The sequence below is a fragment of the Rhamphochromis longiceps genome, linkage group LG20 (assembly GCF_057381845.1).
Source record: "Rhamphochromis longiceps isolate RC_006_pf linkage group LG20, R_longiceps_female_GT1.1, whole genome shotgun sequence".
Classification (NCBI taxonomy): domain Eukaryota; kingdom Metazoa; phylum Chordata; class Actinopteri; order Cichliformes; family Cichlidae; genus Rhamphochromis; species Rhamphochromis longiceps.
In genome coordinates this window covers 32,664,322-32,688,846 of record NC_140576.1, presented here as the reverse complement: position 1 = coordinate 32,688,846, position 24,525 = coordinate 32,664,322, and the positions used below count along the sequence as shown (strand labels likewise).

At 40.4% G+C, this 24,525-nt stretch overlaps 2 protein-coding genes across 6 annotated transcripts in view; one reads left to right on the top strand and one right to left on the bottom strand.

Moving 5' to 3' along the window:
* The window catches only part of zbtb48 (zinc finger and BTB domain containing 48), a 12,205-nt gene extending 6,333 nt beyond the window's left edge, over window positions 1-5,872 (top strand). For all 4 annotated transcript variants that reach the window (XM_085392625.1, XM_085392627.1, XM_085392626.1 and 1 more), the window contains 10 exons: window positions 1-98; window positions 216-532; window positions 603-708; window positions 792-884; window positions 971-1,057; window positions 1,159-1,313; window positions 1,422-1,558; window positions 1,859-2,023; window positions 2,156-2,244; window positions 3,437-5,872. The exon at window positions 1-98 is cut by the window's left edge and continues 576 nt beyond it. In XM_085392625.1, the coding sequence (XP_085248751.1) occupies window positions 1-98; window positions 216-532; window positions 603-708; window positions 792-884; window positions 971-1,057; window positions 1,159-1,313; window positions 1,422-1,558; window positions 1,859-2,023; window positions 2,156-2,244; window positions 3,437-3,841 (1,652 nt within the window). In that variant the 3' untranslated portion in view covers window positions 3,842-5,872. The remainder of the gene's footprint in view (window positions 99-215; window positions 533-602; window positions 709-791; window positions 885-970; window positions 1,058-1,158; window positions 1,314-1,421; window positions 1,559-1,858; window positions 2,024-2,155; window positions 2,245-3,436) is intronic.
* A 149-nt stretch (window positions 5,873-6,021) lies between these two features.
* klhl21 (kelch-like family member 21) lies at window positions 6,022-22,795 on the bottom strand. 2 transcript variants are annotated; one of them, XM_085392631.1, is made up of 5 exons: window positions 22,662-22,795; window positions 12,383-13,467; window positions 10,757-11,162; window positions 9,837-9,909; window positions 6,022-9,203 (listed from the first exon to the last, which is right to left on the bottom strand). In XM_085392631.1, the coding sequence occupies exons 2-5, from the start codon at window positions 13,407-13,409 to the stop codon at window positions 8,877-8,879; spliced, it is 1,833 nt and encodes a 610-aa protein (XP_085248757.1). In that variant the 5' UTR covers window positions 13,410-13,467; window positions 22,662-22,795; the 3' UTR covers window positions 6,022-8,876. The 2 variants fall into 2 exon arrangements, with proteins under 2 accessions (XP_085248757.1, XP_085248758.1); XM_085392632.1 differs by lacking the exon at window positions 22,662-22,795 and adding an exon at window positions 14,911-15,035.
* Window positions 22,796-24,525: the final 1,730 nt, after the last annotated feature.

Sequence of the window (24,525 nt, the reverse complement as noted above, 5' to 3'; positions counted from 1 at the left end):
AAAACGAGTTGGCCCCGCCTCTTCCTGTGGAGAAAGAAGTTGGTGATGCAGTTGTTGAGGAAAATCAAAACTCAGATCAGCTAGCTGGTGAAACTGAGGTAGAATACAATAACATAAGCATGAAAAAATATTTCAACGACGGGGCATTTGTGCGGATAATAATGAGTGTGTTTTTAAAGAGGAATATAGATGTTTTTATTACACCTGTCTTGCAGGTAACGGAGCTGCAGATTAACGACAATGTTATTAGCCAGGTAAGTGGGGGAGTGGAAGCAGAAGACGATAATGATGACGTGGGTATTCCGGAGGAGATTCCCGAAGACACAGATGAGGAGTATGTGCCTGCTACTAAGCCCGCTTCCTCAACCACATCCCCGTCTACGGCGACTGGACAGAAATGCAAGGCCCAGAGTCAAAAAAACAAAAACAAGAATGGTCAGACGATGGAGGACGATTCTAAGAAGGCCTCCGTGCAGTGTTCCATCTGCTTCAAAGCCTTCAAGAGCAAATACTACCTCAAGGTTCACAACAGGTACAGGGTGTCACCTTTTTTTTCTTTCGAAATGCTCTTAAAAGAGTAAACTAATGTCTCATCTCCACAGGAGGCATACAGGGGAGAAGCCCTTCGGTTGTCTTAAATGTGGAAGACGGTACTACAGGAAGGAGAACCTTTTGATACACGAGATGAGAGACTGTTCTAGTGCGCTGGTGAGTAAAGAAAATCACCCTTTCACGCTTTCTCCAACCCTCACTATGAAGAATCCTCAGTGTTTTTACTTTTATAATTCCAGATGTACACCTGCCTCATTTGTTCTACTACATTTAACACAAAAGAAGCGCTACGATTGCATACTGTCACCCACACAGGAGAAATGCCCCACAAGGTACAGCATACACCTAACAAAAAGCGTAACTGAGTATGTCACAAACCTGAAGTGAATATGAAGAATGTCTTCGTCACATTTTGCAGTGTTCAACATGTCCTGAACAATTTATGTACAAGAAAAACTTGACAGTTCATATGATGAAGGTGCACGGTTACCCCAAACCACATGCAGTAAGTACCTACAGTCAGCAGCACCTTCAGTATGTCATTTCAAACTCACTTTAACACAAATTTTGGGGATTTATGTTTTGATTGTGTTGCTGTGTTTCTAGTGTTCCCAGTGTCCCAAAACCTTCTTAACTCGTGCGGAGCTGCGTGTGCACGAAGCCGCCAAACACCGTGGAGAAAAGCCGTTTGTGTGCGAGGAGTGTGGCCATCGGGCATCTAGTAGAAACGGCCTGCAGATGCATATAAAAGCTATCCACAGGTTGGAGAGCATGTTTTCTGTGAATTTCCTCTTGAGGATGAATAAAAGTGTAAACGACATAAAGTTTTAATGAAAACTATTTTAAGTCTGTTTTGTTCTTGCTCACAGAAATGAGCGCCCTTTTGTCTGTAACTCGTGTGGCCACGCCTTCTCCCAAAAGAACAACCTCAACATGCATCTGCGTATACACAGTGGCGAGAGGCCATACCAGTGTCACCTCTGCGGGAAAACCTTTAGGACACAAGGTAACAGCCATATTCTCTGCACATAAGCACTTTATTCACCTTGTATCCACCCCTGTGACACATTTAGAATCAGTAATTTGCCTAAAAGAAGCAAAAGAAAGATCTCATGCATCTCAAACTAAGACCCTACTTGCTCTGAGGTAATGCTGTGCCACCCAAACGTCCCTACATTACTATCGATGGGGTCCGGTGTGTTTTGTGCTTCTAAGAGCAATCACTTAGCCGTTTTGCTGTCTTTGCAAACTTTCACTTTAACTGCAGATATTGTGATTTGTGTTAATCTCTGTATTTCACTGCCAGCCAGTCTGGATAAACACCACCGGACTCACACCGGCGAGCGGCCCTTCGGCTGTGATGTCTGTGAGCAGCGCTTCACAGAGAAAGGCGCTCTTCTCCGACACAAGGCCAGCAAGCACGAGGAAGGCCGCCCCCACTGCTGTCACATCTGCGGTAAAACTTTCAAAGGTCAGGTGCTGATTCTACAATAAATTTGTTGTTACTCATGACCTGTGCCCTGATGAATGAAGCGCTGCTAATGAAAGAATCACTGGTGAAGTGATTTCTTCTTTATTTTCTGGTCGTTCTTTTCTCCTTCAGCGAGGGAGCAGCTCCGTGTCCACCTGCGTCGTCATAAAGGCATGAGGAAGTTTGAGTGTGTAGACTGCGGCTACAAGTTCACTCGACAGGTTGGTTCCAACACAGTTTCTTCATCATCAGCAAGCTCATTTTGCAGAGCCCTAATCTAACCCACCACAGGATTTATTATACACCCGAGTGTTTTAGTTTTAACCCTAATTTAACTTCAGGAAATGTGACTGAATCATAGTGGGAAGACAAAGAGATTAATAATTTTGATGGAGGTGGTTTTATTGTAGGATGTCTCCCATGCCAATTTTCATCACCATTCTGCTATTCACGCCAGATGGGACTAAAACCCATAATCTCCGTCTAAGAAGGCGAGTGGCACATGTATTAGCCACTCGGGCTACTGTGGATAGGGAGTGAGTGGACACAAATATCAACTTTCAGGGGCACGCTTATGTGAATGTGCCTGAGTGAATTTAGTGTGTCCTAATTCAGACTGTTTGCTTTGTGGTGTGATATTGGTCTATAACTGCTATTTCATACAAACAAGATTTTTTAGAAAAGAAATAAAAAAGATAAAAGCAAGTTTCAAAAAGTGCAAAGCAAAGTTCTTTGGTCATAAATATGAAAACTGGTAAAAATTTATAACTGAAGCTTTTATATAATGAAAAAAAAATCCATCTCTTTAGTTGCCATCAAAGTTCCAGGTAATTAAATTAATTACTTTTATATTATTTTTTGTAATCATTTCAGGTCTGTATCACTTGCATGGTTATTTGCGCACTGTCCCCATATTCAGACCCTTCTAATCTTTAATGTCATTCAGCAAGAATCACTAGTTTGTGGGCTTTTTTATGTCTGGCTATGACAGCTATATATTATATCTATCTTTCTAACGGGTTTATGTTTTTGTGTGACATTTTACAATTATTGGACTCTACTAAACTAAGTTTGCATGAGACACAGTTAAACATAATCTTCTTTATCTTATACTGGGTGTTTAGAGTCCCTTTCCCCTCCCTTTAGGCCAACTTTCTACTGAATGTCTGACCCTGCCACCAGGTGTTTGGGTGGGCCTTCTGTGGTCTCAGCCAGGAGCTGTGTGGCTGAGACGACCATATTAAGAATGTGTAGAGTCTGAACTTTTCACTTACAGGGATATTTTTATAAACTTGACTGTAGACCAACATGACTATACTGTATATCTATAATTTTTGTGTTCTTTTTGAAGCTTTCCCTCACTTGCATCATGTTAGTTTACCCAACTCTCACATTTTTACATTTCCTCTTCAGGCACATCTGCGGCGTCACATTCAAATTCACAAGCGCACTGAGAACTACAACCCGCGGCAGAGGAAGCTGAGGAATGTGATTGTGCAAGATGTGGATGGAAGTCCGGTCGAGACCGAAGCTCCCAAATCGGAGGAGGCCTCGCTGATCTGTGATGGGTCCACTCAGGAGTCCACAAACCGAGGAGCTGAATCCTCAACAGGTCTCACCTCTGGCTGCATCGTGAGGGTTGTGATTGAGTCGAGTGATGCGGTGATGGAGGAGGTTATTTCTAACCAGAACTTGGGAGAGGTCGAATCCACGCAGACTTTTCCTGTGTTGCAGCAAACACAGTTGGTTACTGAGCCCTATGAGTCCACGATAGACATGGAGGGAATTGTTGAGAATTTGTCAGAGAGCAAGACCTGAAGCGAGCAAGTGTGCAAAACAACAAGTCTGCTTCTGCTTCCACGCATGCAAGAAAAGCAGATTCATGTAGTTTACACAGTAATTCAATTGCACGTTTTTAAATGCTGTTTGAATGTAAAATGTTATTTTCCACCTTGTTAAGACAGGTTTTGTCAGTGTGCTTACAGCAGCTGGAGCTCAGTGTCACCTTACATTGCTGATTAAAGGAGAACGTTTTCCGTGCAGTCAGAAAAGCATTTTCTTACTTTTGGTTACAATGTGCTTACAGTGTAACAAATGTAGTAGTTCAGTGTTTTTTTTATTACGGTTCCTCCAGGTGGTGGTTTTGTACTGGACTGCATTATGTTTCAGGGTGTTTCTAATATTCTTTGAAATAGAAGAGTTGCAGAGCAGTAAAATTGCACAAGTGTGTAAAAAAAAAAAAAAAAAAAAGTAAAAGCAGTTACAAGGTGGATGAGTGCTAACAACCAATCATGAATGTAAACATCCATCCATCCATCTTCATCCGCTTTATCCGAGGCCGGTCGCGGGGGCAGCAGCCTAAGCAAAGGGAGGGGCTCAGAGTAGAGCAGCTGCTGCTCCACATCGAAAGGAGCCAGCTGAGGTGGTTCGGGCATCTGACAAGGATGCCCCCTGGGCGCCTCCTGGGTGAGGTGTTCCAGGCATGTCCCACCGGGAGGAGGCCCCGGGGCAGACCCAGGACACGCTGGAGAGATTATATCTCTCGGCTGGCCTGGGAACGCCTTGGTATTCCCCCGGATAAGCTGGAGGAGGTGGCTGGGGAGAGGGAGGTCTGGGCCTCTTTGCTTAGGCTGAATGTAAACAATGAATGTAAAATTATTTAATCTTTGATGGGTTTATTTTAACCTGGTGTCTTTCATATTAATGTGGCTCTATGGGCCATGCTAATTTTGCAGGTTCCATCTCCACTGGAATAGAAAATGGTCCTTAAAAACAATGTGGACAGTGATTTGTCAACAAAACATTATTATACACGTTATATTATATAGTTGTGGCTTACCTTTTCGTGTGAATTTAACACACAAAAAGTGTGAAAACTAAGAATTGCTGGGATCCACCGATTGGGTCGATATGATGTGCCTTTTGTGCCAGAGAAACAATGAAATGCCCTCTAAAAAACAAAACTTTAACCACAAGGTGGCAGTATTTTACCAGAGCTTTAGTGCTGTTGTCTATTCCAAAAAGCGTTGAATTGTTTTATGTACTTTTGGAATTATTTTGTAATTTTTACAAATCCAATATTTCTATGTTAGTTTAAAACAAACCAAAACAAGCTGCTTAGGGAATTTCATTGAGCTACTAAAGTAACCAAGTAAGACGGTAACACCAACTTGACTATTTTGCGCAATGTTGGATTAAACATTACACTGACTCACTGCACCATCTTGTGGTTCAAACTGGTATTACGGTCACATTTCAAGACGTCGACAGAACAGTTTATATTCAGTCTTTTTGGGTGTAACATCATAACTGTTGCTCATTTTGAAGGGTTTAATTCCTTTAATAATGTTTTAAATGTTTTTTATGAAATATTTTTTGTTGCAAAAATGATCCTTATCACATGGTTTCTGAACATTTAGCCAGAGTAAAACATTTAGAGAACAACAAATACCTGAAAAGTTCCCTGCAACTTTCCAAACCGTTATGTTTTTTCACGTTTACGTTTAAATGTTTGATTAAAATATTTGTGTTTGTTCCCTTCACAATAAGCAAAAGGTATCACAACAGGTAAAAGGCAAATTTTTGAGCAATTTATGTTAAATATTTGTCCCAAATCTCTGCAATGATGGTAGGGACTGCAAAGTCATAATGGCCACATACAGCAACTGCTGCCAGATAGAAGAATACCAAATTTCACCTGAAGGAAATGGTTTCAAAACATTTCTTAGATTTATATTATATATTTGGTGACAAGCTCGTCAGGATAAATTCTAGAGCACCTTTGATGTCTACTGGCCAAATTAATTTGTTTTCCTGATGCAACAGGTGCAGATTGTTTTTAAAATGTCACACAGGTTAATAATATTTCTTGAGATGTGCTTTTATGTTTTAGTGAGCTTGTGTTTATTTCAGTCTTTTGAAGCTACTGTCAACTGTTTCACTGAAATATTTGCTGCAACCTTGCTGAGAGCAAATCATTGTGACTCAGCAGAATAAACTACGTCAGACCTGCCTGCAGTTTAATTCATAGTAGCCACCGTGGAAACAGTGTACAAACACAGCAAATAAGGTTAAGAATATACTGTATTTACAAACCTGTTCAACATCACAGACTGAACACTGAAAACAATGGTGTAATGACAACAGCATGGAAACACACAAATATACTACTTCAAACGAAGCAAAAATATATCCTACTCGACAACAAACTGAGATTTTTTTTGCACTTCCAGTTGTAACTGACGACTCATCACCAGTGTTTACGAAGAGCCACTGATCTTTTTGCAGCTGATGGGCAGGAACTTCAGAAGCAATCACAGCACAAATATATCCATAAATAAGAAAACAGTATAACAGTGAAAACATTAAAACGTTAAACATTAAATGAAATACATTTTTAAAAAAAAACTTCATGCATGGTTATAGAGGCTGATATAGCCCTGTTTAAGAGTCTAGAGTGTCATGAGGACGTGCCGTGCAGCCCAAGAATCACTAAAAACAGAATCAACTCAGTGCAAGTTAACATCACATGCAGCCAACTTGAAATTCTACTATGATGATTTCTCAGCACACAGATTTCTCCGGGGAAGGATTAACGTTTTAACCATACGGCTGTATGCCTGTTTAGTTCTGGATATCAATTTTTGATTTTGGAATGCAAACAGATTCTTGTGGTTTCTGTTAAAATATTTGGCTTTTACTTGTTAAAGAAATAATCCACTCAGAGCAAAACTGCTGCAAAACCAGAGATATGTTGTTTTTATTCCTCTCCTCACCCAAGCCTACGTCACCCATAATGCAGATTGTCTGCCAGTAGCAGCTAATGTAGCCTCGAGCTGCAGGCCTCTAGGAAGAGATGAGCAGCAGCTTCAGAGTTTTATTAAGCTCACTTACTTGTAACCCTTAGATTTACTTCATTTTAAAACTTCTTCATTTCTTCAAGCTTAACTATTACTGCCATTTAATCGTGTTTCTCGCAGCACCCTCTCAACTGTTTTATTCACATTTTGTGATCTGACTTTAATTTAGCAGATTTCGCTTTTAACTTTCACTTTTCTATGTTCATAAATGAAAAACAAAACAAACACCAACAGAAACTCATAAGTAACACACTGAACATAGAAATGTCCACACGCAGACACACCTCACCCTGTAGGAGATAACTCCCATCCACTGTGTAGTTGACATCAGCAGATAGTTCCCATAGAAAAGCTAAAGTTGATGCACACTGTGTGGACCTGTCTGATAACTCACCACATCTGTTTCAATTCTTAAGTGTGGTTTTGGCCACTGAAAATAATCTCCACTATAACTACAGTTCATGCATGGATGCTGGATACAGTGCCAACACAACAGGTCACATATAAACGCAGCTAGCATAATCTTACTCACTGGTTTACATACACCACCACTGGAACGTCAAGTTTAGCAAAGACACCCTGCTTTACCAGCTAATTTACTATAAACAGAACCATATTTTAGAAAATGCTGTACTGAAAGAAAAATAAAAGGGACTGAGACCATTAACTAGTCAGTTAAGTGTTTACTGATGCAATAAAGTTGAGAATTTGCATCGTTTCCTTTTATGCACAGCCACAGCTGACAAACGCCCACCTTCAATGCAAAAATTCCCCCGTTTTAATCTTTCTAATTTGAATTTTACTTTCAGTTGGTAATAATCTCAAAATGTATAAGCCAATGGTGAGTCCAAGCTCAAGGCCAGTAAGGCATTACTGACCAGCAGGAACTTTAACGGATACAACTTAGAAGTGACCCTGCACCATAATCCAGTTCTTCTTCACACCTGTATATGGCTCTCGCCAACCACTCAACAGGAGCTTTCTGGTCTCCAGCTGTAAGGGTAGTTAGGACCCCCATCACAATCTGGCACACCAGAATGATAACCTCTTTAAATATTTATTTTACCCAACAAACAGTCTAAAGCTGAATGTTTACAATGTGAATAAATATATAAATACAAAAAAGCACAGCTAAAGCTGAAACCATTGACATTTAACCTATTATAAAAATAGTTCCATCGATCAACTACATAATAAATTCATTATTTCAGCACTAACTCAAAGTGGTTTCTCTTGTATAACCAAAATAAACTGCATGCCTGGTTATTAAGCCACAAAACCAGCAGCTCTCTTGAGCTTTTGTACAGAGCCCCCCGAGAATGCAATCCGTGTAGTGGATAATGCAGTCCACTGGGGATACAAGGAGCCAAATGTTTATACAATATATATATCCATGTATAGACAATTTCTCACACATATACTGGTAAAAGATGAATGTGGATTCCAGGCATATATCAAAAATCATAAGGAGGAGATTAAATTTGACCAATGCTGCCAAGATGTTTTACAGGTAAATTCATTATTGTGTAAGTGCTATAAATTCACAGCTGTGTGTAGTGTTTTCTGATAGAGACAAAGAGGTTTAGCGAGAGCTGGGTTGCCACTAGTATTAATATGCAAATAATCTCAAAAGGTGGTGAATGTGGTGAAACGACTTGGAAGTTGTGCACAAAACAATCAGGTGACTATAGAAAATAACAGGTATGCATTTCTGTAGTGCGTAAACATTACTTCACTCTAATCTGCAGAAGCTTATGAATGTTTTTCTTAGCATTGCTGATGTAACTTAGACTTTTCCCCCTGTGGGATAAATAAAATATCTGTGTGCATCTATCCATCTGGCTCCAGGCCTTTCTGTCCAGTCAACAGACTAAGACTAGCTCAGTCTTCTTTTCTGACTTTGACAGCTTTAGCAAAGCGATGAGGTAAATTCACAGTACACTGAGGGCACGATGAGGGAGAACATGGTCAATGGGGGTTTCGAGGTTTCGAGATCAGTGTGCCGCGTTCAGATCCTGATTCTGGTTGAGGTTATTGAGATTGTGGAGCGCGTGGTGTCGGTGATGCCGGTGCAGGAGAATGCCGTTTGACTCGGGTATGTCAGTGGGTTCGAATGCGCTCGACACCAGGGGCATGAACTGCCGGAAAATGCTGACGCTGCCATGCCAGAAGGTCGGCTGAGGTAATCGTCCAGCAAGACTCCAAGTGCGGGTGGCCGGGTCGTAGGCTTCTACGACATCGGACAGCTCAAACGTATTGTCGTAACCACCAGACACGTACAATTTAGCCCCCAGGGCCGCCACACTGCCTCCAACATGGACCTGAAAAAGAAAACAAAATTTTTAAGCATGTATTTTTGCTATAATTCATAATAATTTATACATCTAACAATAACAATAAAAAGCAGCCAGACAGACAGACAATTTTTTTTTTCTTTGTGTAGCCTTTGATTCAGTATTGTATATAATAAGTTGATTTTTTTTTTCAATTCAACGAAAACAAAAAATGCTTATTTAAAAGGAGCATCATGTGTCCCACACTAACGACTGCCCTGAACATACTGTATGTACAACCACTTTCTCAACATATTGTCATGAGAGAAATATTTCTTTTCTTTGAAAAAAGTAACAGATATATTATTAAACGTATATTCCTGAGATCACGAATACAAAGCTAAAAAACTAAATGAGCTAGTGGAAGATAAGGCTTTGTACACTCTCTCTAATTATCTAATTTGTTTCTCTGGCAAGCCAGTCAATTTGTGATAAGGTGTGGTTGTCCTAAACTGAAATTGGAGGTGAGAAATGTGGATACGTTTATTTTTATTCATGAATTTATCATCATGTTGTAACTGACTTAGTTTGAGTGACATTTGTGCTCTTCTGCCTAAGGACAGGGATCAGATCACAATGATTGCTATTGGAGCACATAAGCACCTGGTGTGAAATACTAACCTGGGTCATCGGACTAATTTTGTCCCACTTGTTCTTTTGAGGATTATAAACATCAACTTCAGCTGAGTCATCCCTGCAAATAGAAAGAAACTCAAGTCAAAGAGCTGCCAAAGCAACAAAACAATCTCAGCTTCAAATCTAACAACCCAGTCAAAACATGTTTATTTCTCTTTCATATGTAAAGACCAACCTCATCAACAGTCAGTAGCAAATTGATGTAATATTTGTTATATTAAATAACAAATGCAGAGCCCAAAGAACTAAATGTATCTTTCAACATGATCAACTGGATAGAAAAGATCAACACTAGTGTGTTCATGTGGTCCAGTGTCCCTCATTCTGTGAAAGTCTAAATCGGGTGGCACCGGGGTCGTTTTAGGTCATTGGCCGCAAGCAGCACAATTTGATCTCAAGTGGGCAGGGCAAGTAAAATCATTGCACAAGAGCTCATATAAAAAAAAATCTCCTGAAAACAATGAAAACTCAATGAAAAAAAGGGATTTCAAATTACTTCTCTGCAACTTTGACCCTTTTTAAAAACCATTTATTAGACCCTTCAGGAGTATGCTTAACACTGTTGCTGTTAGCACATGTGGAAGAACGACTCAGATCCTGTACACATAAATCGTAAGGTAAGTATTTAAGATAAAAATGAAAAACAAGAGCAGTTTGAATTAAGTGCATTTAAATATAAATATACATTTACATAACTCAGGTTTTCAAGTAAAAATTACATTTCCCTTGAAGATAAAGTAGACGAATATAAAGAATACAGCTAACAAGTCTCCTCCTAAACAAATTACTTATGCGAATGTACTTAATTACATTCTGTCCCTGGTGTTTACAGTTTTAAAACTATAGTCTAAATGCAAAAAGTAAATTAAAGATGTAAGAAACAACTGGAAAAGATTCTACCTCACCTGACAAAGTAGATGAGGCCATTTAGGGTAACAGTTTTCGGTGTGAAGGACCACGGAGGCAGCTGTCCACAGTTGACCATGGTCCAGCGGTTGGTGTCTGCATCGTAGCTCTGGATGACCATGGTGTCCTCACCGGTCAGAGAGCCGATGGCATACAGGCGTCCGCTGCATGCGGTGGTGGAGCAGTTATCCATCGGATGCAGCATGGCTGGCAGGGCCTCCCAGCAGTCCAGAGCCTGATCGTAACGCTCTGTGCTGTCCGAAGCCACCACATACAGCTGGCCCTTCAGGATGCAGGAGCTGTGATATTCACGAGCCTTCAGCATGGGTGACACTTCTGTCCATTCGTTCACGCTGGACTTGTAGCGCCACACACCGTCATAGAGGCGGGAGCCATCAGAGCCACCTAAAGGACACAGATATGTGTCTTCTTGGTTAGAAATGGTCAGAAATATCATGAAATTGCACATATTTGCCAAATGCATTAATGAAGATTCATTGCATCTGCTGTAGATGAAAGCTGATTATCCTTATGGACCCCACAGAGGTCCATTTTGAGCCAGGGAAAACCCTGAAGTTAAATTTGATACAACCTAAACAGCCACGGTTAGGAAATCAGTGGTGTGGGATTTTATTTCTAAATTAGTGTACAAGGCAGTAATTGAGTCACAAGCCTAAAGCGAAGGTCTATGATGATTTCTCAAGAAGATATCTCACTGTTCAGACATGCTCAGTTACTGGTAATGATGGTGATGATAAAGATAACACCACTGCTGTTCTGTCAGCACACTGTGTCCTGACTCACTTCTCCTTGTTCACACAAAGTCAGTAGCCGTAGAGACTGCAGTTTATTAATAAACAGCAGATGATATTTTTCTCAAATCATGAAAGACCAGGAACAGCAAAATCAAAACAACAACCTCCATAATGCTAGAGCTGAGGCTTCTAAATACAAATGGTGATGTCACAATGGTTATGGCTATGGGCAAATAAAATGCTTGCCAATATCTATCCATTTTATGGTTAAGATGACTCAAATCTGTAAAAACCATGGTAACCAACCTTGGTGTCAAACTGGACTATGATTTTAAGCAAGATAAACAAGATAAAGATATATATTTATATTTAATGTGAGTTTTTACCAGTTGAGGCTTTAATACAAGGTCAAATCTGGGTCATATTTTAAAGTTTTTGAACATTTTATTGATGCTTTTATCATCTGGACTATTGTAACACAATTTATGTTGGCCTTAGCAATGCTTTATTATTTGCTTTTAAAACCTTTAATGTCACTGAGGTTTAGTGGACCAGCTCCTTCTGCTAGTCCCCCCAAAACAGAGGCAATCATCCCCAAACCGTGGAATCATTTCCCTGCCCATGTTAGGATGTCCAGCTAGTTGCCTGTTTTTAAAATGCGTCATAAAATAATTTTTTACTCAACAGCTTTTAACTGAGTATGAAAATGGTGTGTTCTAATCTTGTATTTTTTGTTTTGTTTTGTTGTGTTGTGGTGTTTTTGTACAGCATTTTTTCAAACACTGTTGTTTTTAAAAAAAGTGCTAAATAAAACTGGATTGGACTGGATCAGCATCACAGCCTTACTTTTAATGTCTTCAGATAGCTTACCTGTAACATACATATCATTTCCAAGTGCTGCTATGCTGTAGCCTCCTCCCAGGTGGTCGGGGAATTCAGCCAGGTAGCGCCACTGTCCAGTATGAGGGTTGTAACAGTCCACTGTGACCAGCTCATCACAGTCCTGGTCGCAGCCTCCTACCACCACCAGGATTTCTGCCAATCCTGTGGATGGCCGAGGCCGCATGCGATGACAAGGTCTGTCGTGACGGTCGTATTCACAGGACTGGAAGCTACGCGCTTCATTCACCATACGGAGACAGGTAGGTGAAAGGTAGACAAGTGGGTCGCTCTCCACATGGGCCAACAGGAAGAACCTCCTGACAAAGGGGAGTCGGACTTGCTGGAGGAGCTCGGGCCAATAGTGTAGTCGTCGCTGGAGATCAGCCTTCACCCAACGCACTGCAATTTGATAAACTGTCTCCTCCTTGTCCACACAAAGCTCATCATCTGACACAAACTCAAGGAGGCGTTTCCATGGCAAGCGTTCAAAGTCTGTCCCTTTAGCTAGCTCCATTATGTTTTTGAGGACAAAGCGTCGCGCGCTGGCTGCCAGCTCTTTGCAAGCATAGGCCTCTGCAAAGTCCTGGATTTCTAAACAGTTGGAAACATCCAACCGCTGCTCCAGAAAAGCACAACATGCCTCTTTGACCGAGGGGAACTGAAACAGATCGGCCGTCTTCAGCAGCAGGTCCACGTTATCCTGAGTGACGGTGATCCGTCCTGTGTAACAGAAGTCCACCAGCAGACCTAAGAGCTCACCTGACACCTCGTGTAAAACAACCCGGTCCATAACACTCTCCCTGAGTGTCCCTGCAAACATAGCCCGGAAGTAGGTGCTGGCAGCGGCCAACACCGTGCGATGACAGTGGAACTCACGCCCCTCGGCACATAAAGTCACATCGAAAAACTTTCGTTCGGCACGCAGTTCATGAATTCCTCGAAGCAGGTTGAAGGCGTGGGCCGTGTCGAAAAAAGGCAAGGTGGAAGGCTGTGTCTGCAATACTGGCTTTTCCATTTCTCCTCTTTTAGGGTCTCTCTTTTTCCAATAGTCGATCTCAAAACTCTGTTTTCATCTGAAACAGATCAACACAAGAAATGTAAGTCAAATCTCACTCAAAACACCACAAAGGGCTGCAGTTTTTAGCCCTTTGGTCAAAAACTATATATAAAAAAAACAACAGTTTTCTATAAGTTCATTTTTAAGAAAAGACTATCCGTCAACACAGGAAACTTGTTGCACATCACTTTACAAGTTGGTCACTAACAGACATTCCAGCCCCCAGTTACCAAGGGAATCCTCTAATGTATTTACCACCTTCTCATACATTTATGTCCTGTGCTCTCTTAGATAATAACTTTAATCACCTTAAAGTTGTGAATAATTTAACTTGGGACCCACCTACTGTCAGCTGTTATTTCACCCATCACCTCTTGAAGCCACTGACTGTCACTGAATATATAGCCTGTGGCTGCCATGCCACTGTTAGTCGTTTCCTGTGTGGCCCCTTAAGATTTTTCGTTTTTAGTCGTGTGTGACCAAGAGAAACAAATTTTCACGAGTGTGGAACTGCAGGTAATGCAGATAATCATTCCATTTCCACAAAATTACAACAACTTGTAACAAATAGTTCTTACACCTAATTTCAGTTACCTAATAATGTTTTGCTCAACTTTCCATTTGTTTGCAAGACTACAAGTTTCCTCTGCTGTTTCTGGAAGTTATTATCATACCAAGACAGGGTTCAGATGTGAAGTTGAAGGCTTGTAAATTTGACTACTAGCTAAAAATGTAAGTCAATGGATGAGAAAGGAACCTACTCAAAACAAAAAACACACACACACACACACACACACACACACACACACACACACACACACACACACACACACACACACACAATCTGAATCTTTTGCTCCCTCAGACAGGAACATTTTCAGGCTAACTGGTTCAGAATATTTTTGTTGCTCTAAATTACAACACTGACATCAGCTGCTCTGTGTGAAATATACAGTCCCGAGTTAGACAGGAAAGATGTTGACGTTAGGGTAGAAAAATAAAATACAGCCTAAAGGAAAAACTGTAAGACCTGTAGTGAAGCTCACAAGTTTTATCCCCTAATCTCCCCTATAGGAAGCATTTTAGGGATGAAATTTCCCCCTAATTTCAAAAACCCCTACGGAGAAGATGAAAAGGATCTTTGAGATGTTTGCACGATGAATATGTACATTAAAAAAAGTTACTAGTCATCTGACTAATCGCTGCAGTATACCAGTGTCAAGCATAGACAAACACTTAGCTGTCTATACTGATAAATTTAGTACTGGCTTTGACATTAAATGACATTTGGTGAAACTTCACCGTTATAGAAAACTGGTAAAAAATGAGTCATTCCCACAACAAGACAAGCAAATCTCTATAATACACAGTGATCATTACAGAAATAATAGTCATATGTGAGCACACCAATTATAATAATCAATGTAAAGTTTTTAGCTCAAATATATTCTTCTCCTACCTGATGAGCCTCCAGGCAACGTTTCACAAGCAAAGCGACAGAATTCAACGTCTAGAAAGCACGACAGCAAAGCTCAGCATGACTCTGAATACGAACAGCTCCTTAACTGTGTTTAAGACAGAGAGCCTGGCTGAGGTTGGGGTTTATAAATACACCAGCAGTGTCCATTTTCAGAGAAGGGTGGGGGGGGAAACACCTAACATGCAGTGGGCTGACGCTGTGGGGAGCGTGTAACCACCCCCCCTCCACACTGGTATGTCTCTGTGGTCAGTCAGTCTTTGAGAGAAAAGCCAGCTGAGCCTGGGCCTCCTCCAAACCTGGAGCACAGCAGCAGACCAAAACACAGCTTCCTCTCCTAATACCTAAAAACTTCTTAGCAAAGCAGCAAAGAATCACAGATCTGCTTGGATCACAGGACAAGACCCTCTGCTAGAAACATACTCGTAGTATGCGGGTCAGACAAACGACATAAATTGTGTAGTTTGGATAAAATTCAAAACACTTCCACTGACTTTACATATGGAAACTGCTAAATTAAAATGGTGATGTCATGCTGTCTTCAGTATTACATTTAAAGCAGTACAGCCTTAAAGAGATCCTACCGGACTCTGGAGCAATGTCCGAATTTGGCTTGTAAATTTGTTTGCATTAGTCTGTCCTCAAAAATTCCACTCTTAACTAAAAAAGAAGCTTCAGTGGCATGATCATTACTTCTCCACAACGCAAAGCCCCCAATTTTTTTTTGTGCCATTCAAAAGTACCAATATTTTGGCTATCCCGGATAGCTTGGGCCAGATATTTGTTTGATCCCGACTCAAAAATCTAAAGTGGAAATTGTGAACAGATCTATGCTACCAATTCATTCAGTTAAACGTCATATCTGTGTTTATTACGTCATATGCCAGCAGCAGTGAAAATGAATTGCTAGATGAAAAACTTAAAGAAAGGGTTCTGGAAATACTACAGTAGTTTTGTTGCTTGACCACCAGGACATCACCCGCTGCCTCAAGCTGACCACTTTCACCATCGCCATCTTAGTTACACTTTACAGCTACAAGATGAGTCTGACTGAGATAGAAGAACAAAGAACAAGGTAAGGGTTAATATTTTAGGAAAAATATCAACCACTCTCAGATTTCATTTGCTGTTTTTTTTGCTTATGAACTTTTTTCACATTTACTAAAACAGTGGATTGCTAGCGGGAAAGAAAGCAGCATTTAAATAATGTATTTATGATTTGGACTCGTGATCAAAGGGCAATTTGAAGGCAACATATTGGCCTCTAAATCACTACAGACCAAGGAATTGATTAAGAAAATCATCAGAATGTAAGTCTTAACTGAAAATAATAGCTAGTACCAGGTTTGGTCAGAGATAAAATAACAAAAATAAAAATCTCCTAACATGGATGTATTAGATGTTTTTATACTGTTCGAAGAAACACGAGATAGTCTATCCATCAAATTGTGACTCTGGAAAAACAGATTAAACATTAAACAGATTAAATTCTGAAATAAACATATGGTAACAAATTCCTGCATCTCCTCTGCAGCTGCTTCCTGAGAAGTACAGTTTAACCCGTACCAGCATTGAATTTCAGTTATACAGTCCTATTAAATCACCAGGAGAACAAGACCAGATGGTAGGGTGGTTAATAGAAACCTGCATTAAATCTCATGCAAGATTCTTGTCAGTATTTGGAGATAATCATTCCTTCTCTAAACACACAGGTATCTCCTTACAGAGATTTGTTTAAAGGTTGTAATAAAGCCCCTATTCCTCTGGCCAAAGGATTTAGCTCACATTCAACACCAGGGTTCAACAATGCAGAGGTCCAAATAGCTCTGCGAGGGATCAAACTCCTCTCCTGAAGGGCAGGCAGGGCCTCACAACTCAGCCTGCACTGAGAAAACATGTCCCTAACTTCTGTGTAAGTGATTGTCATTATGTTTGAAGAGATTACGGCATTTTCTTCCAACAAACTGATGGGCTTTCATTTCACTCAGTCGTGAAACGATTTATTACTCCCACTGTCTCTACTACAAAGACTGAAAATATAACATTCAGATCTCCCACTTAAACAACTACAAATACTTTGTTCTGCTAAGTGGAAAGAGGTGAAACTGAAAATGTACACACATATTTACCTGAAATATTTTACCTTACTAAACATACAGTAAGGCACAAATAGATTTAAATAGTACAGTGCAAAAGTCTTTTGCCACCCCTAATTTATTTATATTTTGCTAAGGAAATGGGAAACCAAAGAGCATCTTTGAGTTACAGCAGACAAAGCACTAAATGCAACCACAAAAATATTTTAAATGAAGTAGAGGGCTCAACAAAATAAAAGATGCTGAAAATAATAATAATTAAAAAAAACTAACAAAAAAAGTAAAACTGTAAATAAAATACAATAAAAATCCAGTGAAACAAACTACATTTTTTTAAAATAAAGTGACTGCAAGTTAACTTGAAAAAGTTCAATAAAGCAAACATACCGCCCCCTCCAAAACACAAGGCTTACTAAATGTAGAATGCAGACTATTGAGCAACTTATACTCAGTGTGTTTACCAACAGCCCAAGAATAGCTGACAGAAATGTGTAGTGCGTAGGGAGGCAAACAGCAGAGGTGTGGAAACAATCTTAATGCTATGAGTAAAGAGCACAGAGAGACCAGTCCAACAGCCAGGGTATGATAGCGACACCGCCCTAAAGCCCCCCTGCCCTTGTGAACCAGTCAGGTTTTAGACAGAACCACAGCACTGAAACCGCTCTGACCAAAGTGTTTAATGACATATGTCTGAATACAGACAGTGGAAAATGTCAGTATTAGTTTTACTGGATCTCAGTGCAGCATTTGATACAAATGACCACAACATATTACTCAAACCACTGGAGAACTGGGCAGGTCTTTCAGGAAGTGTACTAAACTGGTTCAAAACATACTTAGAAAACAGGAAATACTTTGTATTTTTTCCAAATAGGTAACTTCACATCTGAGCAGACAAGTATCACATGTGGAGTTTCACGAGGTTCCATCTTGGGATCCCCTCTGTTTAACATTTACATGCTCCCACTGGCACAGATTATAAAGAACAACAAAATAAACTATCATAGCTATGTAGGTGACACACAAATATATATCACAATGTCACCAGGAGACCGAGGCCCTGTACAGGCTGTTGGTAAATGCATTGAGGAAATTAATGACTGGTTGTGCCACAATTTTCTCCAGCTAAACAAAAACAAAACTGAAGAAATAGTCTTTGGTGCCAAAGAAAAACGATTACAGGCCTCCAGAGAACTTCAATCTATACACCTAAAAACGACAAACCAGGAGAGAAATTTGGGTGTAGTGATGGATGCAGACCTAAACTTAGAAAAACACATTAAGACAGTAACAAAATCAGCTTACTATCACCTCAAGAATATATCAAGAATAAAAGATCTGATGTCTCAACAAGACCTGGAAAAACTAGTCCATGCATTCATCTTTAGTAGGCTTGATTACTGTAACAGCATTCTTACAGGTCTGCCTAAAAAAAAAAAAAAAAAAAAAAATAATCAGTCAGACAACTACAGCTCATTCAGAACTCTGCTGCTCGAGTCCTCACTAAGACCAAAAAAGTGGACCACATCAGTCCAGCTCTGAGGTCTTTACACTGGCTGCCTGTCCGTCAGAGGATAGACTTTAAAGTTCTGATGCTGGTCTATAAAGCTCTGAATGGTTTAGGACCAAAATACATCAGTGACCTCCTGACCCAGTATGAACCTTCCAGATCCCTCAGCTCATCTGGATCCGGTCTTTTATCAGTTCCCAGAGTCAGAACCAGACACGGAGAAGCATTTGAATAAAACACCAAATCCACACTTTTAAGCTTAAATTTCAAAACTTACATTTTAACTACTGATTTTATCTCGTTCTTTCGGTCACTACCCAAAATAACGAGATCACGGATACGAGCTTCCGCCGAAGGGTGGCTGGCCTCTCCCTTAGAGATAGGGTGAGAAGTTCAGCCATCCGGGAGGGGCTCAGTAGAGCCGCTGCTCCTCCACATTGAAAGGAGCCAGCTGAGGTGGTTCGGGCATCTGACAAAGACGCCTCCTGGGCGAGGTGTTCCGGACATGTCCCACCGGGAGGAGGCCCCGGGGCAGACCCAGGACACGCTGGAGAGATTATATCTCTCGTCTGGCCTGGGAACGCCTTGGTGTTGCCCCGGAGAAGCTAGAGTAGATGGCTGGGTAGAGGGAGATCTGGGCTTCTCTGCTTAGGCTGCTGCCCCCGCGACCCGGCCCCAGATAAAGTGGAAGAAGATGGATGGATAAAACTAAACTCATGAACTAAAGTTATAACAACAAATGATAATAATGTTTGTCAAAAGCTATGCTAAAAATGCAGGACGGCTGACATATTTAATAAATGTATCATATCTATTCCTTCAAATGGTTGTTCTCGTATCCAGGAGACGTGTCTTCAGACAAACAATTAGAACAACTGTAAATAGAAACTCTGAGGTTACTTTGACATCTAAATGAACCCAGTACACTGAATCAGAGTTCAAACATCCTGTAATGAGGCACAGAAACCACAGCCATAATAGCAGCTCTGTGAGACTGTACTGCACAGGTCTACTTTGAGCTAAATCATATCAGCTTGCGTGGCTGGTATGAGGTTTAACATGTTCACCATCCTTCATTTGCAAATGAGCAACAAAAACAAACATCTTTTGGAAGGAGATGAATAAATTAGTTTTCCCAGATCTTAAACCCAATTAGCAAAGAAAACTTTTAGGCTTAGTATTGGTGCAACAAGATTAGTACAAGCAATCTTAAGGGGACTCCTACATCACCTAAGTAACAATAAAAGCATGCTGGTTGAAAAAGAAGACAGTGGCAATAAAATAAAGAATTAATAATTAACTAAAAGAGCCAGAAAAGCCATTATCACTATCACAAAACTAAGTAATGCAGAGCAAAACGCAGAAGCTGGTTGAAATAGCAGTAAGTCACAATCTTAACCCACAAACACACAGTTGAGATATTGCCAAGAGAATAGCACTCTATCATCAGAACTCTCCTCTGACTGGCAATAAGCACTCCAACCCTAATTGGTGATGGAAATCAGCTGCACAGATGGTGGAGCGTGAAAACAGACACACCCACACAGGTAAAACCTGGGAAGGCCTGCTAGAGCTGCAACACAGACTAAGCAGATTTCTTGGCAATCTATCCAACAAATATCAAGACATTTTATTTGATGCACAGGATCAACTGGTCCATTGTTTGTTCAATATAGTTTCATGAGACAAAGCTCTTATTGGACATTTGCCGTTGTTACTTTAATACGAAAATTCGACATTGATAGTCTTTTAGGATTGATTCATTAATTTTGGCAGCAGCAGAAACAGACAGAAAAATGGGCATCTCTGGACCTTAGCATACACGGGTAGTTACTACTTATTTCATGTTTATATTTATAGAATGCCTTCTTGGAGTGTGCTGACAAGTCAAAAAAGATGTCTTTGTAGCTGCATTTTGCTGAATAGATGAGCAAAAAGATTACATATTGTAGCTCAATCACCAATTCATCTTCTGTTTATCTAGGTCACAGGGGAACCAGTCTAAAGCTACCTTTAAGCTATATTATGTGTTTAACTGTTTCGTATTTTTCCCATAGCACAATTTCATCATCCGTTTCGTGAAATCAGCCACTCTACTGCAGATACACACATCCATGTTTGTGATTAGTCAGATGCTAATGCAAGCACTGCACCTTTTCATGTGAACATGCAGTTAACCCTGGGGTAACTTAGCGAGTTTATAACCAGCTCCGCGTGACTGCTTATCCCGACAGCCGATGTTGAGGTAAGTGATTCCAGATAACAGAAAGATACCCTGGGTATGGTGAACTCGTTTTGTAGTACAGACAGTACATAATGTAGTACATAACAATATTCAAGTTCATGCAGTTTCAGCCAGAACCTGGCAGGATAACAACCACACAAAGACAGCTTCCCTCTCTCTGCTGCTGCTCCAGGCTGTTGAGGCAAAGGCAAACATCAGAGTGGAGTGACATGAAAGTCTTGGGTTGTCCACAGCTGAGGCTGTGTTGGCCTTAAAAAGGCAAACACCACTACTCCTCTACAGAGGAGGGCCAGCATGAAGCTACTAGAAGGATTAACATTTGGATGCAGGATATTATGAGATTTAATGGATTCTTGTATGTTGCTGCAGCAGAAACTGATCTAAACAGAGTGGTTTCACTCTTGAAATTACACAATTACAAGACAACATGTTTTAACCAACAAAAAGCATCCAATTACCTTTGCTTTTCAGTGACATAGGTCATTAAATATGCCAGAGATATGTTTTTGGTTTGCTTATTTGTTTTATTCCCCAGATGAAAAAACTCACTCATCCTCACATTTATACATACAGCTAATTTATAATTACCAAATTAATCAAACCTGTATTCGGACTCACTAGCTGACCAGCAAAACATTTCACGACCCTGAATTTCTTCATGTCAGGTGACATAGCTAACCACTACACTTCCCACAAAACAGTTAATAACCATTTCAAATATAATAGTCAAATTTCATGATGAGATCATTAGAAGTCCCTCTAGAAATTATGTCCATGAAGAATGGATTGGTGCAACTTCAGCAGTGACCCTGATGTTATACGAAGAACAGAACACAGAACGCGTTTAGTTTACAACTAAAGTTATGATCGCTGATTGTTGTGGCTGTGTTGTGTTCACCATTTGGGCATAACATGAGACATGACTCCTGGATTAAAGGACACATCTTATTTTATTGGGCATGTTCCACATTATCTGTGCATGCAAAATTTATTATCAGCTTATAAAATACGACGCAACTTTAAAGATTAGACTTACCAGCAACTATATTTTAAATGTACAGTTATACCAGTCCTTTTATGTCTCTATTTTTCCACTAATGTGCCCTGCAAGTGGCACTTTCAGTGAAAGAATCCATCTGTTGCCAAATGAATAATCAAGGCATTATTCATTAACTTGTGCAGGGAACAGTGGGCAGAATGAGTTTAAGTGCCATGCAGAACATTTGTTTCTGCATTATGACTCAGCCTTTACTGGCAGGAATGACTTCTCCAAATAATGTTCTTTCATCTGTTCCCTCGAATTCCTCTAATTCGTGCTCCTGTAATAAAACTTGCACAAACACTTTTATCACTCAGCTCGTGCAGCCATACATGTCCACATTACTGAGCACAGTGAGGCTTTAGTCCTGAAATGCTTAGGAGGAAAAAATGTTCCCTCCTCCCTCTCATAAGCCGTGCTTGGTCCAAGATAATATTCAAATGGTCTAGATAATGTTCAGCCACAGTTCAGATACACTGACAGGTCCAGAATAGGGTCGATAACAACTAAAGCAAACCTATTAACATAATGGGAAAATACACTGATGGAAACTGTTAGCAACTTCTGTGTAGCCAATTACTTTCATGTATTGACTTGTTTATGTTGTTAAAAAGCATTTTCATTAGCATGTGGTGTTTATAACAATACATAAGCTGCATGCAGAACGCTATTTGAATGCGAAAGCTCCCATTTTAAACAGTCAACACCGCCTGCGATCATCAAAGTAAAGTCATATTTATACGAACGACATTTTTCCAACGTTACAGCTAACGTTGGGCTGCCCGCCGCTCGGAACAAGTAACCGTCGTGAAAAGCAGGCTGGCTCAGTTTTAGACAACTTACCGATATGTGTCGTCAACGGGTGGTGATGATTTTACAGGGTGTAACGCCCGAACATCTTAGAAATAGAGCCGAAATTAAAGTTTGACGCTGCTGATCTATCTGGCCTCCTCTGCGCCATGACAGCCTGTACCGTAATGAATGCTGCCTTCAAGTGCTGTCGTAAAAAAGGGCTTCGAACGCAACACCAGGGAAATCTTCCACACGAGACGAGACGCTATAATAAAATAAAATAAAATAAATGTTTATTGTTTTTACTGAATTGTACATATATGGATTCTTAACAAATAAACATTATTTTCTGGGGCATGTACAAATAAATTCTCATCACAAAATCTGAAGAATAGAATAGCCCTTTATTGTCATAGTACATCAAAACGAAATTAGGGTTGCTCCACACCAACTGTGCAGGAATAAAATATAAATAGTAAGACAGCAGGAATAAATAACAAACAGGAGAAATGTATATAATCAAGAGGAATATATACAAAACAAGAGAAAGGCAATGATAATAGAAGAGGCACACAATGGTGAAAAAAGTGCTGGAAGTAGTGCAAAGGACTTGATTTAGTGTCTATATGTGAGTGGCCTGAGTGATAAGGAATATTCATATCATGGCTGAGATTGGTGAGATGAGTGGGCAGGGGTGGGGTGTGGGGGGATAGTATTTGTTAACAGTCCGAATGGCACAAGGGAAGAAGCTGTTTGTGCGTCTGGAGGTGTGGGACCTGATTGACCTGAGGCACCAACCAGAAGGCAGCAAGTCAAACAGGTGGTAGGTGGGGTTCAAGGGGTCATCTGTGATGGCCCTGGTTTTCTTGAGACAGAAGGATGTATATATTGCGCCCAGGGACGGCAGAGGGCAGCCATGATTTTTTGGGCCATGTTAATTACCCTCTTCGAACCCTTCCTTTCTCAGTAGTGGCCCCTGTGTACCAAACACCCAGGCAGTAGGCGAGCACGCTCTCCACTGAGGAGCGGTAAAAGGCCAGCAGCAGCTTCCAGTTCAGCTTATTCTTTGTCAGGACACAGAGGAAGTGCAGCCGCTGTTGGGCCTTCTTTACCAGGGCGATTCATAACACAGATGGTATGATTCAAAAGCATGATTAGTTGTGGCAGTGGTTTTGTGGGGCATGTCCCACTGGTTTGGGTGCTGAGCCACTGCGGGTGGGTCTTGGAGCATTAATTTGTAATGATTAATTATTAACAAATTGTTTGATGTGAAGTTTTCTTAAGCAGGCTGTGCCCCTGTGGCTCTGAATTGTCAGCAATGATCATAAACAGAGAAACACATGATCAGATAATGATAAACAGAGAAGAAACCAGTTCAGAGACTTCATGTGGATAGGAGAGAGAAGAAAAGTTCTGGGGCTGGACCAAATAGGATTCTATAATGAGAATGATGAGAAAACTAGTGCTGGCAAGTTCAGAGTGTTTTCTTTTATTGTTTGATTTTGGGCAGTAATAGAAGAGAGGGGACGAAGCTGTAAGGATACTAATAACACAGGTAATATGTTTTTCACACTTTCTCACTGTGCCCCCTGGTCAGACTTGTGCAAATGTTAAAAGTTGTTTTTTTCTGTTTTGTATGAGTCCTACTTGTTTTTCTCCTTCTCAGAAAGGAGAAAAAAATGTCTACTGCAATGCTATAAATAAATAAATAGATAAACAAATATCCAACCGTCCACAATTCTGCAGAGGTGCTTCATTTCAGGTGGAGTTCTAGCTGAAAAACTTTAGAACAGATTCACTGAAATCAGTATTTAGAGAATCAGTACTATGAGGTTGTCCTTCACTCTAGTTAAATTTTATTTGCAACTAATCAAAATTGTAAAGTTTTTCTAATCTCACTCCGGCCTAGTGCTAT

Bases quoted from the DNA above. Each gene is read 5' to 3' on its own strand.
- klhl21 (XM_085392631.1), bottom strand. From the start codon at position 13,409: ATGGAAAAGCCAGTATTGCAGACACAGCCTTCCACCTTGCCTTTTTTC. The intron at 9,910-10,756 runs GTGAGGTAGAAT...TTCTATTTGCAG, and splicing joins GGCCTCATCTACTTTGTCAG to GGATGACTCAGCTGAAGTTG. The intron at 9,204-9,836 runs GTTAGTATTTCA...TTTCTTTTTCAG, and splicing joins AAATTAGTCCGATGACCCAG to GTCCATGTTGGAGGCAGTGT.